Source organism: Anguilla rostrata, chromosome 8 (genome assembly GCF_018555375.3).
Source record: "Anguilla rostrata isolate EN2019 chromosome 8, ASM1855537v3, whole genome shotgun sequence".
NCBI classification, from domain to species: Eukaryota; Metazoa; Chordata; class Actinopteri; order Anguilliformes; family Anguillidae; genus Anguilla; species Anguilla rostrata.
Window position 1 is genome coordinate 54039994 of NC_057940.1, and position 15000 is coordinate 54054993.

Below are 15000 nucleotides of genomic sequence, written 5' to 3' on the forward strand. Positions count from 1 at the left end.
ACAAAACTGTTAAAAGTTGAATCAACACAGAAGATTTTACGCCGTTTACATTATTTACCTTGAAAACCACCCCAGCTATCGTGGTACCGGTCTTTTTGGCTTTCAGTTTTATGTCTTGTGCGCTGGAAGTTTGTAGTTGCGAATTCCTATGTGAACGAAATATCAATCAATTAGGCTATAACAAATGTACAGATGCTAATGTCATTGAGGCCCAGCAACTGGCCAACTTACAATTGTTTCTGAATGGTACTTATGATGATTTTGATGAGAATAACACTGCCATGTAGCCTACTCGACTGTTAAAATATTACGTCCATTATATATTTACTTTTGTGAACGTTTCACGGGTGGAAACTCACCCACACGTATGCTCTACCACGTAAGAGAAACATAATCTAACACAACCATATTAACTAGCAAAATCAACTATCTTTTGAATGGCACATGCAGAATTACCATTCGTCGTAAATCTAGAAGTATGAAAATAATTCAAAAATACGTATAATCGAATGACTCCTTTCACTTTCGCTCATGTCGAAAACCCAGCGAGTAAACATAAACGAAGAATTGCTTCTGAAAAAAACAGTACCGTATCTTATACGAATGAATGACATAAATATTTTTCTTCTATATTTTAACGAAAAACGTAATCCTACCTGAAGCAGTTTTCAAAGTTAAACCCCCCATGTTGAGTCTCGAGCACGTCAGGAGAAGTCATCCTCAAATTCGTTTCTTCCTCACTCGACCGTGGCGTCTGCAGTTCCAGTTCAAGCGCGTGGTGGCGCTTCTGTCAGGTACTCTACAACCGTCAGCGATCAAAGAATTTGGCCTGGGTGTTTATATCGCTTAACCCTAATTTTTGACCGGTTTCTTTAGAAGTTTTAAGTGTAACTACTAAGGCGTCATAATAATTATAAATACGATGCACGACATATCGGGCAAATAGCGCCTCTTGAAATCATTGATTTAAATAATTCCTCTAGTCTGCGCTGTTTCGATTCCTGCTTCTGGGTTCAAGTTGTGCTATACTGTCGTGCGTTTTTGTACTTTAAGTTTGACTTTTCCATAAAACAAGAAGAAGAAATGAGTGGTACTAATAACGAATGGAGATCCGCAGCAGTCAGTACAGGGGTAAGTCGAATCGGGATGAATTAACCTTCACAATCGCACCATTAATATAGCGAAGCTACGGAGTTTCTGTTTATGTATGTAGCATCTGTACTTGTATTTTTATTTTTTTTGTAAAAAAAAAAATAGTCTCCAAATATATCGTTATATGCGTACCTATGTATCAGCAATTGCTGAAAGGGTAATGGAGTTCCAGGACTACTGTTTCATTATATTATTGCACGTTTTATTTCATTCCCATTGCTCAAGACTGAAAGTGAAAGTAGACATTAAGGTGTCTTAATCCTGTTCATATTAAGTTCAATTCCAGTAAAAACTGGAAACCGAAAATCATTTTAATGGCCTGCACATCGTCAAATACATTGTGCCTCCCCAGACCACTATAATTGCCGTGCGCTATGATGGAGGGGTTGTGATTGGATCGGACTCGCGAGCCTCGATGGGAGGGTGAGTGTATTCCGCACGTACTGTTTTACTTTTAGATTTATCGTTTATAAAATGTAGTCCAACTGTGGTCGGTGAATAAGCGGTGGAGCATAGGGGTAGGTTTCATTTCAGTTTTGGGGGAGACACTGCTGGATCCCCAGGTGTTGCATTCTCGAATGCAGGCTACATTTCATATGAATATATTGACATGTCTTTCTGACTCCCTATGTGTATGGGGGTGGGGTGTGTAACAGCTCTTAGAATGAGTGAATGAATGTTTAAATCTGTGTCCCTCTCCTTTGGCATGCTCACCTGTAATTGTTTGGACCGCACGTAATTCCATCTACCTGAATTGTATCTCCACCCCATCCCCACTTTTCATTCCAATTCGTGTCCCCAGCGAGTATGTGTCCTCGAGGGTGATCAACAAAGTGGTTCAGGTCCACGACAAGATATTCTGCTGCATGTCGGGGTCTCTGGCCGACGCCCAGGCTGTCACCAACGCCGTCATCCACAAGCTCAACTTCCACAGGTAACCAGGGGGTCAGATACCACTATGCTAATCACCATGGATACCGCAGGGGTTTCATCAACAGCTGATGTATTCAGTCAGTAGCCTGTCTATGACGATCGATGGCGTTGGTAGGTCTACGGATCCTCTAGGACAGGGGTAGCCTGTGATAATTTCACCCAGGAAATGAAGGGCTCGATTCAGCTAACCACTGTCATAGTTTTCAAGTCGTTACAAACAGGCATTTCAACGAGTGTAGGCTACTTGTGATAAGTGGGCATGATCCGTCCATTCCTTGCCATTTGTCTTGCTTTAAATAGTCTGCTTAAACTGAATCGATTCATGTGGACGGGCTAGCACGGGTAATTCTTCGCCGCAAACCTAAATCGTCGCCAGCTTTGCAACCTTCAGCCTAAGTTGCGTCGCATGCAATTATGAAAATCTCCGCGTATGTTCAGAAAGCACTCACTTAACCGTCTCGGGGTTCTTCTGGTCGCGGGAGGAGATTCTGAGTGACAGCGCGGCGTTGCGCTGCGTTTTGGGTTGCAGCATGCAGATGGGAGAGCCCCCCCTGGTGCAGTCCGCGGCCTCCGTCATGCGCCAGTTCTGCTACGACCACCGGGAGGAGCTGAGCGCCGGCTTCATCGTGGCGGGCTGGGACCGCAAGAGGGGGCCTCAGGTACTGGGCATCTAGCAAACCAGCTGCCAGCTGATGACCCACAAGCATTGTGCAAATAGACTATATAGCTATCCACTAGCAGCAGGACAATTCATATAGGCTACTGTTAAACATTAATTTAACAGCTTTTTCTTTTTCTTTCTCCCTCACACACTGTCTCTCTCTCACACACACCCTCTCCTTTTCATTCTCTCTTCCCCTCTCTATCTCCCTCTCTCTCTCTCACACATACACTCTCTCCTTTTCATTCTCTCTCCCCTCACATGCTCTCTCTCTCTCTGTCTTTATCTCCCTCTCTCTCTCACACACACACTCTCCTTTTCATTCTCTCTCCCCCTCACACGCTCTTTCCCTCTTATTCTTTTCCCCTCTCACTGTCTTTCTCACACACACACACTCTCTCCTTTTCATTTTCTCTCCCTCGCACACACTCTCCCTCTCTCTGTCTTTATATCCCTCTCTCTGTATGCTCAATCTCTCCCTTTCCCTCTCACACACTCTCCCTCTCTATCTCTCACACACACACATACACACACATGCTCAACCTCTCCCTTTCACTCTCACATACTCTTGCTCTCCTCTCTATCTCTTTTTCACACATGCACATACAAACACATGCTCAACCTTTCACCCTCCCTCCTTCCCTCTCCCCCTCCTCCCTCTCGCTCCCCCTCTCTCCTTCCCTTGCTCCTTATCCCTCTCGCTCCTGTCTCTTCTCCTCTCTCTGAAGGTGTTTGAGGTGTCTCTGGGCGGTATGGTCGTAGAGCAGGAGTTCACGGTCGGCGGTTCGGGAAGCACGTACATTTATGGATACGTGGACGCCAAGTTCAAGCCAGGGATGACCAGGGAGCAGTGTCTCGCATTCACCACCAACGGTAAAACAACAAAAAAAAAAAAAAAACCCTGAAAGAGTACAGTTCTGGCAGCATATCAGAAGGGTTTTCCATTTCAGACCCTAGGTATGGTGCCCACTGCTTTTGCAGCATTGTGCAAAGTAGATTCATAACTGTTTATTACTACTACTGGTATTAGTACTATGACTCCGAAGCTGTGTGTTTGAACAATTAAACACTTTTAAGGTCACTTTTAATGAATCATTATAAGTTATTGATTGGGCACAACATTCAGTGCATTATCAAACAGTCGCTGTTCCTGTTGTCAGCATTTTCTCAGAATGTAGGTTTAGTATGGTTTTCTTTGGGCTGGCCATGTTGAGACACCATTTCTCTCTCTCTCTCTTTTCTCTCTCTCTCTCTCTCTTTTCTCTCTCTCTCTCTCTCTCTGTCTCTCAGCCCTCACCTTAGCGATGGACCGGGACAACGTGAGTGGTGGAGTGGTTCACCTCGCCGTGGTAACGGAGTCAGGTGCCGAGAGACAGCTGATCCCTGGCAACAAACTGCCGGTCTTCCACCGCATATAGTGTCTGTATCACAACCCCCTGCAAAACAAAAAAAAAACAATAAAATCTTTTTTTTTTTTAAGTGTTGCCTCCTGAGCTAAGGCTGGGGATGTTTGTGATATCATTGGGGTAGTCTGCACCTTTGTTTTAAAATAATAATAATATGACACTGGTAAAATATAATGTTTAAAGACACCTTTTGCCTCTTGTGGAATCGCAAAAGTGAAGTTTGGATGCTTATAACTTGTTTATGCTGCATCCACTTGTTGGAGGGCACAAGGCATGTTTTTGTGATGTTTCAGCATCATTTTGCCAGATAAAATCATGATAGAGGTAAAGAAATATAGAGGTTGTTTCCCCTGGGGGAGATGGACATGGGATATACACTTGTGTTTGTGTGAGTGCATGCTGAGGTGGTGTGGGTGACAGAGAGCCTGTTTAATGTTTAAATTAACCTTCCAAGTCTTTGCCTGATTGTCCATAGGTGACATCAGCCACCATATATAGACATGGGCATTACTAATGAAGTAATAGACATGCACAGCTAGTCAGAGGTTTTTCAATCCCTCCCCCCTATAAAGCAAGGGGAAACTCTCACATTTGTGGTAATGAAAAAATGCATATAATAACATATGCTGGATTCAACCTATCAGAAGATAGCAGTCATTAATCTTGAACATTGATACACAATTGACACAGAATAAAACCATTAAAACAAATTGTGTCTACCTGTGTTGCCATTGTTGTGAATAATGAGTTATAGACTTAAATGAGAAAACTCCATGCTGTTCTCTGACGTTTTCCCAAAGGCAGTAACCAGGTTGAACTGTCAGTGCGGTTTTAACGTCCAACTTCACTTTCAGTGAAATGTTTTGTGGCGTCCAGACAGTTACGGATTACATATATGTCCAATTCCAAATATGCAAAAGTGTGTGATGATGTGCTTTGAAACGCAATATAGATGAATGCATGAATGAATGAACTACGTAGTGCATATATTAGCTGACTAGAAATTGAGGTAATTATAGCTTCCATTCGTGGCAGTAGACCTACCTGTACACGCGAACAAAGCAGAGTTCGTGTAGTAAAATGACTCGCTTTATTTCGCGTGTCATCGCTCGCCGTATGTTCAGAGCGCTCAGGGGACGCTGTTGGGCGATTCGCATCTCTACGCAGTCTGCGAAAGCGAAAGCGATGTGATCGGACGGCGGTCCTTCGACGGCATTTCGTCTTCATTGCTCTAAAACAAAAAATTAAACAAAAAATAAGCGAAGTTGTTATAATTTCAACCATTGTATCAAAGAAACAACAAAGTTACAAAAATGCAGGGCGGTACAGTCAGCGATTGTAGCTCGAAAGGACTTAAAATGGGGGTGAGTCGATTCGTTTCTCTTTTGTCACCTACAGCACAACAGTCTAGAAATTCACTGAAATTATCACAAGGTATGATCACACGAACTGATTTTATTGAGCACTGTTGATTGCAATGAGATTCCGTAGCAAGGCGCGTACGGCTCTAGCTAATAAGCCTAATCATAATTTCGGAAATATTTCAATAGTTTGCTGCTTATGACGAAATAAAGGTTTGAAACTCACCCGATGGAGAGCAAGTCTGAGTTAACCTAAAGGTTGGCACCTGTCAAAATACGTCTTCCATGACTTCCTAGACCTTTAAACACGAATATTTCGTTTTGTTTATGTTTTGGTAATATTAATAACCGAAATAAGGGCACGATTCTTGGTTCAACTTGCATTTTTTCAGCCAAGCGGCCTCTAGCGGAGGACACTTTTAAATGTACTGTAAGATGCGCCGTTTTAGTGAACCTCAGGTCTGAACTTCCAGGCAGAGGTGGAAAATTGAGGTTCAGCAAGTAGAACGTTCTCCCCTGTATTTTGTTACAATCACAATGATTTGCTAATTTGCACAAATCTTCGGTGAAGAGGTATTATATATAACTTATTAGTTAAGTCAGCTGGCTGAGTTCATTGGAATGAACACATGCACTGTAAAATGTCCAGTGTGAATTCAACTCTAACAGTGTTAACGCTCACATTCCAGAGTGGGACAATGTTATCTGTTAAAAGTTGAATTAACCCTGTTAGAGTTTAGTTAACACTAACATGAGTTGAATTAACACTGGACACTTTACTGGACATTTTACTGTGTGGCATGACTTTTACTTTCTGACTGGACTGTCCACCTCTGCTTCCAGACGACCATCATCGCCATCGAATTTGAGGGTGGAGTGGTGTTAGGGTCAGACTCCAGAGTCTCTGCTGGGTGAGTACAGCAATAAAATCAGATTCTTTTCCCTTTAATTAGTGTCCAGTCCATACGTCTGTGCTACATATTTATATTCTTGACAGTAACACTCCTGCTCGTCGCTGTGGACGTGATTTTGACAGACGCAGATTTGTAATATACGGTAAGTCTGCATGTTGCTGTATTGACGTTCACCTCTTGCGCTCGGCTTCCAGGGAATCCGTGGTGAACAGGGTGATGAACAAGCTCTCCCCCCTCCACGATAAGATCTACTGCGCCCTTTCTGGATCTGCCGCCGATGCTCAGACCATCGCGGAGATCGTCAACTACCAGCTGGACGTTCACAGGTAGCCATGGAGGGTGGTGAGGTATTCAAAAGTACAGAGAAAGCGCTTGAATTGTGTAAACGAACATGATTTTTTCAATAAATATACAACTGGTTACCCAGACAAAACCGGGATTCTAGAACACCGACTTAGAATTTTGAAAAAAAACATTCCAAAAAACCGACTCTTCAAAGGGTGAAGTGCTGAATGCGCAGGCTGTTCGGTCGCATGCTCGTTGTGTCTCGCACAGCAACGCTAACCCACGCTCTCTGTCTCTGCGCAGTGTGGAGGTAGGAGAGGACCCGCTGGTTCGTTCTGCAGCTACGTTAGTGAGGAACATCTCCTACAAGTATAAGGAGGAGCTGTCTGCCCATCTCATCGTCGCAGGCTGGGACAGGCGACAAGGTGGACAGGTCTGTGAATGGTATTATCTACAATAATAATGATGGTACTGCTGCTACTGCTAATATTGCTGTGACTAGTAGCCTACTACTGCTACCATCACTACTGCTACTACTGCTACAGCTACTATTATTACTACTCCTACTATTACTTCTGTTACTATTACCATGAATCAAGACCAAGCTGTCTGTTTGAACAATGTGAGGTCACTTGTAATTCAGTGCATAGCTGAAGAGTCTCTGTGCCTATTCTCAGCATGTTCTCTCTCGTGTTCTGGCTTTTATCAAAATGTTTTGGTTTCCATTGGGCTAGCCATGTCGAGACGCTGCTTATCTCTCTCTCTCACACCACTTCCCTCTCACCGCTTTCTTTCTCTCCCCCTTTCTCTCTTCCCCCATCTCTCTCTCTCCCCCCCCCCCCCCAATTCAATTCAAGTTGCTTTATTGGCATGAAATACAATTGTAATTTTTGGCAAAGCACACATGTAAATAATATGTCGAATAATAATAATATTAAAATAATAATGATAAATGCAATAATTTATAACAGTAACAGCATCGACAGCAACAGAAATAAATCAATAAATATGTACTTGTTTATATGGGGTGGGTGGTCACTCACTGTCCCTCAGGTTATGACAGGCTGAAATGAACTATGACGCAATTGTGACTGTTGTTCCGAATCCTTCCCCTAACAGAATTGCACAGTTTTCTTCTTTTGATAGGAAAATATAATTATTTATTATTTGGGACAATTTGTGAAACTATTTTTTTCTGATTTGTAAATATTTTTTGCAAGTAAGGAGGAAGTGCATCTCTGTTTCCACCTCGCCTGTCATATACCCATACGCGTTTTTGTACTCTCCCCCTCTCTTTTTCTCTCCCCCCTCTCTCTTCCCCCCCCACCCCCCCATCCCTCTCTCTCCCCCTCTCCCTCTCAGGTGTTTGCGACTCTAAACGGGCTCCTGTCCCGGCAGCCCTTCGCCGTGGGCGGCTCCGGAAGTTTCTACGTCTACGGCTTCGTCGACGCCGAGTACAAGCCGGGCATGAGCAAGGAGGAGACCCAGCAGTTTGTCATCAACAGTGAGTCACACGTGTCCTTTCTGGCGCCCAAATGAGATTTGGTAACCTTCATACACTTATCCTGAGTACTCAGAATGAGCGCATTTCACTGAGGCACTGGCATGACCATGCCAGTGTGTTAGTGTAGTGGCTCGCCCGATCTGGTATCGAATCATGTCCATGCCAGTGCCTCACTGAAGTGACTCGCTTGGTCGGGTATCGAATCATCTCCATGCCAGTGCTTCAGTGAAGTGGCTCGCCCGATCTGGTATCGAATCATGACCATGGCTGTGTCTCAGTGTAGTGACTCGCTTGGTCGGGTATCGAATCACGTCCATGCCAGTGCCTCACTGAAGTGACTCGCTCTGTCGGGTATCAAATCATTTCAGGCACTGGCATGGTCATGGTTCAATACCACTATTCTGTACTGAACTGAGACCTCAGTCTTATGTGATCGTATGTCTAAATGTGTTATTTTGTGTCCCAGTTTCAATTTCTGTGACAGAATGAGCTAAAATACATTTTCTTTGTCACAACTTTTCTTGTCTCTTTGGGTGTGTTGACTGTTGTTTTTGCATCACTCTCTCTCTCTCTCCCTCCCTCCCTTTCTCTCTCTCTCTCTCAGCTCTCGCCCTAGCCATGAGCCGAGATGGGTCAAGTGGGGGTGTGGCTTTCCTCGTTACCATTGACAGCAAAGGTGTTGAGGAGAAGTGCATTCTGGGAAATCAGCTACCAACTTTCCATGACCCTGAAGCGAGAGAAAATAAAAAATAAAAAAAAGAGAGAAACTGTGCACTGGAATGGTGGCATCTCATTTCAAACAGTGAAACTAGGCGTGGAAGTGATGTTAATGAATGTGATTTTTTGTTTAATTAATTAAAATTTTGAATTCAGTCCCTTTCATGTCTGTAAATTTTAGCTTGCCAATAAAAAACATAATTCCACAGTATGTTACGATACATATTAATGTACTTTGAATTAAACAAATGGATGACATGCCGTAGGAGCTCATTACAGTTAGGGAGCAAATGTTTCCTCATTAATGTTGCATTGTTATTTGGAGTGACATTTTATTTCACGAAACTCGCATTTCATAAAGACTTCGGGCTCTATCTTTCACCCGGTGCAAAGCGGCACCAAGCGCAATGCAAGTGTCTTTGCTAGTTTCAGACCGACGCAGTTATCATTTACCCGTCCAGCGCCCACGTTGTTTAAATAGCAAATGTACTTGCACCCATCTGAGCGCCCATGGGCGTGTTGGTCTTAAAATGAGGTGTGGTCAGGCGCATTGTTGGCGCATTGCTACCTTGAGGCAGCGGAAAGCTATCGCGCGACTGACCAATAAAAACCTGGTCTTAAGTCAATGGCGCAGTATTTTACTGTTATTTTAAGGGTGCATTATTAAGATAGTAATATGCGCCTACATATTTATATTTTTTTTAAATAATTTTGCTTTTTTTCAAAAAATACTTGGCAAATCTGCCATTATAATAGCAATCCGCCAAGGTGCAAGCGCACCTGGCTTTTAAAGGGAATGGGAGATGACACTCTGATTGGTTTATTTCATGTTACGCTCAAAACACGCCTATGATTAATTAAGAGACTAAGTACAACCCCTTTGAACCATGCGCCTTACTTTGCACTCAGATTATCCGCCGTTAAACTAGCAAAAGTGGATTTGGACACGCCCTAAATGCACTTGCGCCATGCGCTTTAGACCGTGCGCTTAGATCATTAAAATATAGCCCTTTGTAACAGATTTTCTGTTGGAGCCCTGTCACTGAGAAAAGTAAGTTATAGTAAGATAGGTAACAATAATGGAAGTACAGAGAGTAATGGTTCACGGTGCACAATCTTGCTGTTTATTATTCTCAAGTAATCAATGCAGGTTAGGCACAGTTAGATAACTTGAACAGGAATAAGAGAGAGACAAAATGGCGAAGACCCCAATATATGTAGTGTGGTGCGTCATCAAAACTCTGCCCCACCCACAAGTTTTACCATAGATATACTGTAGTTCCTAATACAGTTCATTGCACCTTCAGTTTAAATACGTGTTTGTTTTCCCTGTGGCTGCAAAGTCACTGCTTGGTTTATTGCTGTAGAGTAAACTCCAGGTTTAATTGGTGCCACAAGTTAGAATGAGGATTTGATTTCATTTCTGGCAGGTGTATCTCTCTTCAACTGATGCGTTTCTTACTGAAAAAACATACACACATACACACAAGATGACTGGAATATAAAGAAGACAAAGTTTATTCACAGCACAGAAAATATTGCACACACATTCAATAAAAATAAACAGAAACAAAAAGGAGAAACAAAAGCATCTGAGAACAGTTTTTTCCCTAAAGCATAAAGCTAAACTCTTCCCATAAAAGGTAAGAAAACATAATAAAACTACATTTTCGCGACAGCAACGAGTGCAACGTCGGTTCCTGTGGTGTTGCTGTTGCGTACAGTCTCAAGTGGTGGCAGTGTAGTATAATGGCTAAAGAGTTAATCTCGTAACCTAAAGGTCGCAGGTTCAATTCCCCAGTAGGACACTGCCATCGTACCCTTGAGCAAAGGTACTTAACCTGCATTGCTCCAATATATATCCAGCTGTATAACTGGATACAATGTAAGTCGCTCTGGATAAGAGCGTCTGCTAAATGCCTGTAATAATAATAATAATAATAATAATAATAATACAATAAAAATATTACTGGGTGATTCCGGATATCATGAATCACACGGTTCAAAATGAGAGCAAACTTTTCGTTTTTGCCCCGCACACTGAGTTTAATCCCACGTGTGCTGGTAATTCCCCTCACTGGTTCAGAGGTTTGCTCTCGGCAGGCGAACCGCTGGACTCTTTTTCAGAGAACAGCCCCTCTCTGAGTTTGTAGTAGTTCCCCTTCCTGTCCATCAGCTCCTGGTGAGTCCCTTGCTCTAGCACCGCCCCCTTGTCAATCACCACAATGTGATCCGCCTTCTCCACTGTCTTCAGCCTATGGGCAATCACCAGCAGAGTCTGGGAAGGGCAGCTAGCCAATGCCTGCTGAATCTGATAAACAGAAAGAAAAAACAGTTAATCACACAACCTACTGTGAGCACTTTAGTGGGTCTGAGATGGGATGTGCTGAACTGATTGGATGTGTTAAACTGTTCCTCATCATGTGTTCGCTCTCTGTGATCGCTTTAGCGTGTCTGAGATGGGATGTGTTAAACTGATGGGATGTGTTGAACTGTCCCTCACCATATGTTCGCTCTCTGTGTCCAGGCTGCTGGTGACCTCGTCCAGGATGAGGACCTGTGGCTCTCTGATCAGAGCTCGGGCGATGGCGATCGTGCTTCTGACCAGACAGCTTGACTGCCCGTCACCTATTGTACCATTCCACACAAGCAATGTCATGAATATGTTATAAACTGTTCCTCACCATCTGTTTGCTCTCTGTGAGCATTTTAGTGGGTCTGAGATGGGATGTGTTAAACTGATGGGATGTGTTAAACTGTCCCTCACCATGTGTTCGCTCTCTGTGAGTTCTTTAGCGGGTCTGAGATGGGATGTGTTAAACTGTTCCTCACCATGTGTTTGCTCTCTGTGATCGCTTTAGCGGTCTGAGATGGGATGTGTTAAACTGTTCCTCACCATGTGTTTGCTCTCTGTGATCATTTTAGCGGGTCTGAGATAGGATGTGTTAAACTGATGGGATGTGTTAAACTGATGGGATGTGTTGAACTGTCCCTCACCATGTGTTCGCTCTCTGTGTCCAGGCTGCTGGTGACCTCGTCCAGGATGAGGACCTGTGGCTCTCTGATCAGAGCTCGGGCGATGGCGATACGCTGCTTCTGACCCCCAGACAGCTGACTGCCCCGCTCACCTACATCTGATACACATTCACACACAAGCACATGTAAACACATACATATGTATATAAACACATAACCATGGGTTACATTTGTGTATGTGTGTGTATGTGCATGCGTGTCTGTGTGCGCGCGTGCGTGCGTGTGTGTGTATGGGAGTGTGTGTGTGCATGTGTATGTGTGCGCACGCGTGTGTGTGAGTGTGCGCACTGTGCTGGGTGTGTGTCTGTGTGTGCGCGCACTGTGCTAGGTGTGTGTGTGTGTGTGTGTGTGTGTGTGTGTATGTGTATGTGTGTACTGTGTGTGTGCATGTGTGTATTGTGTGTGTGCGTGTGTGTGCGCACTGTGCTGGGTGTGTGTGTGTGTGTGTGTGTGTATGTGTGTACTGTGTGTGTGCGTGTGTGTGTGCGTGCGCGCACTGTGCTGTGTGTGTGTGTGTGTGTATAGTGTGTTGGTGTGTGTGTGTGTAGTGTGTTGGTGTGTGTGTGTGTGTGTGTGTAGTGTGTTGGTGTGTGTGTGTGTGTGTGTGCGGGTATATTGTGTGTCTATAGTGTGTATGCGTGTATAGTGTGTGTGTATAGTGTGTTGGTGTGTGAGTGTGTATAGTGCGTGTATAGTGTGTTTGTGTGTGTGTGTGTTAGTGGTGTTGGTGTGTGGTGTGTGTGTGTGTGTGTAGTGTGTTGGTGTGTGTGTGTTGTGTGTGCGGTGTATATTGTGTGTTGTAGTGTGTATGGTGTATGTGTGTGTGTATAGTGTGTTGGTGTGTGGTGTGTATAGTGTGTTGTGTGTGTGTAGTGTGTTGGTGTGTGTGTGGTTAGTGCTGTTGTGTGTGGTGTGTGTGTGTGCGGGTATATTGTGTGTCTATAGTGTGTATGGGTGTATAGTGTGTGTATAGTGTGTTGGTGTGTGTGTGTGTATAGTGCGTGTATAGTGTGTGTGTGTACCTGTGTTGTAGCCCTGCTCCAGCTGGCTGATGAAGTCGTGGGCGTTGGCCCTGCGTGCAGCTTCCTGCACCCGCTCCAGGGGGCAGTCTGTCAGGCCGTAGGCGATGTTGTCCCTGATGGAGCCAGAAAAGAGCACAGGCCCCATCCCCTGCCCAACAACCTATCGCCACCTGCCCCAACCAACAGCACCACCTGTTACTACAACCCCATCGCACCTGCCCAAAACCCCCTGTTACACGCCCCCATCGCCACCTGTCCCAAAACAGGATACCATTACCAACACCCCACCATCCCCATTTTGGGCAGTAACGTTAGCTTGCTGTGCAGGTATTGGACAGTAATGCTACCTTGCTGTGCAGGTATTGGACAGTAACGTTAGCTTGCTGTGCAGGCATTGGACAGTAATGCTACCTTGCTGTGCAGGTATTGGACAGTAATGCTACCTTGCTGCGCAGGTAGTGGGCAGTAACGTTAGCTTGCTGTGCAGGTATTGGACAGTAACGTTAGCTTGCTGTGCAGGTATTGGGCAGTAACGTTAGCTTGCTGTGCAGGTATTGAACAGTAATGCTACCTTGCTGTGCAGGTATTGGACAGTAATGTCACCTTGCTGCACAGGTATTGGACAGTAATGCTACCTTGCTGTGCAGGTATTGGGCAGTAACGCTACCTTGCCATACAGGTGTTGGACAGTAACGTTACCTTGCTATGCAGGTACTTGTGCTGGTAGCGATGCAGTGGCTGCCCGTCCAATAGGATCTCTCCATCCTGCGGCTGGTAGAATCTCTCCAGCAGGCTCACACAGGTGCTCTTCCCCCCACCTGAGGCCCCCACCAGGGCGGTCATGTGACCTGGCTTCAGCTCCAGGGAAAAACTCTGAAACACAAAATAGCAGAACATGGCACCCACACACACACACACACACACACACACACACACACGCGTGCACACACACCCACACACAAACACACACACACATAAAAAATCCTGAGACCCAGAACCACAGCACATATAAGGGCTTCCTAATACTTCAGCCAATGGTTTGAAAAACAAAAATATATAGATTGATGTGCACATATGCACCACACTAAGATGTTAACACCCTGCGTTACACAGCAAGTCATTCATTACATTACATTACATTTATTTAGCAGATGCTTTTATCCAAAGCGACATACAAAAGTGCATATCATGGTCATTGGAACAACTAACAAACACAGGTTAAATAAGGCACAATACTCATTTTGTACAGTTTTTTATAGCCAGCACAGTTCAGTTCATGCAGTGAACACTATTCTGAACTAACTGCCAAGTCAAACTAGGGGGAATAACAAGCTACAATATTAGGATGAAAACAAATTTTAAAAAAGTGCTGGAATGGAGGTACATGTCACATGAGTGGCACGAAAGAGGGGATTTTCAAGTGAAATGATTCGCAGAGTGGTGGCAGTTAGTCCAGGTGTAGTCTGAAGAGATGCGTCTTCAGACCACGGCAGAAGATGGGCAGCGAGGGAGAGGTTCGAAGTGGGACAGGGAGGATCGAAGAGGGACGCACTGCGGCCAGGTACCTGGAGGGCGGGGCGGTCGGGGCGGGTTGGGTAGGAGAAGGTGAGGTTCCGGAACTGGACATGTCCCCGCAGGGTCTCCGGCCGCAGGTCGCCCTCCGCGCTCACCTGCGGCTTCCTGTCCAGGTACTCGAACACCTTGGCGGCCGCGCCCACTGAATTCAGCATGTTGCCACAAATGTAGACTAGGGACTGCCGGAGGTATGGGGGGGTTGGGCAAGGGTGTGGGGTTAGGGGGGGGGTGGGGGGGAATAACAGCTTGTATGACATGGGAACAGCTGCAAATGCTTTTGTAGCAAAACTCAGAAGTGCCCAAAATATGGCATGGACGTTCTCAGTATACGACAAATGTGGCTTCATGATTACTAATGTTCATTTAATGATTATTAAAAACTGGTAATATGAGAGGTTAGTTAACCTATATATACAGAATAAGGTGAACAACAT

The 15000-nt window shown here is 44.6% G+C and overlaps 4 protein-coding genes across 5 annotated transcripts in view; 2 read left to right on the forward strand and 2 right to left on the reverse strand.

Moving 5' to 3' along the window:
* Positions 1–798, reverse strand: part of psmb13a (proteasome 20S subunit beta 13a) — a 7598-nt gene extending 6800 nt beyond the window's left edge. Inside the window, exons 1-2 of the mRNA XM_064348909.1 lie at positions 657–798; positions 59–146 (exon numbers count right to left, since the gene is read on the reverse strand). Coding sequence (XP_064204979.1) covers positions 59–146; positions 657–718 — 150 coding nt within the window. The 5' untranslated portion in view covers positions 719–798. The remainder of the gene's footprint in view (positions 1–58; positions 147–656) is intronic.
* Positions 799–989: 191 nt separating this feature from the next.
* On the forward strand, positions 990–4862 carry psmb12 (proteasome 20S subunit beta 12). Its single transcript, XM_064348912.1, has 6 exons — positions 990–1131; positions 1505–1575; positions 1955–2086; positions 2615–2744; positions 3475–3619; positions 4037–4862. The coding sequence occupies exons 1-6, from the start codon at positions 1084–1086 to the stop codon at positions 4162–4164; spliced, it is 654 nt and encodes a 217-aa protein (XP_064204982.1). The 5' UTR covers positions 990–1083; the 3' UTR covers positions 4165–4862.
* A 398-nt stretch (positions 4863–5260) lies between these two features.
* Positions 5261–9286, forward strand: psmb9a (proteasome 20S subunit beta 9a). The gene is made up of 6 exons (XM_064348911.1): positions 5261–5516; positions 6357–6424; positions 6622–6753; positions 7016–7145; positions 8075–8216; positions 8821–9286. Exons 1-6 carry the CDS (start codon positions 5466–5468, stop codon positions 8967–8969), a joined length of 672 nt encoding a protein of 223 aa, XP_064204981.1. The 5' UTR covers positions 5261–5465; the 3' UTR covers positions 8970–9286.
* Positions 9287–10034: 748 nt separating this feature from the next.
* tap2a (transporter associated with antigen processing, subunit type a) overlaps positions 10035–15000 on the reverse strand; it is a 10503-nt gene continuing 5537 nt past the window's right edge. For both annotated transcript variants that reach the window (XM_064348913.1, XM_064348914.1), the window contains exons 8-12: positions 14557–14745; positions 13691–13864; positions 12992–13151; positions 11931–12067; positions 10035–11244 (exon numbers count right to left, since the gene is read on the reverse strand). In XM_064348913.1, the coding sequence (XP_064204983.1) occupies positions 11008–11244; positions 11931–12067; positions 12992–13151; positions 13691–13864; positions 14557–14745 (897 nt within the window). In that variant the 3' untranslated portion in view covers positions 10035–11007. The remainder of the gene's footprint in view (positions 11245–11930; positions 12068–12991; positions 13152–13690; positions 13865–14556; positions 14746–15000) is intronic.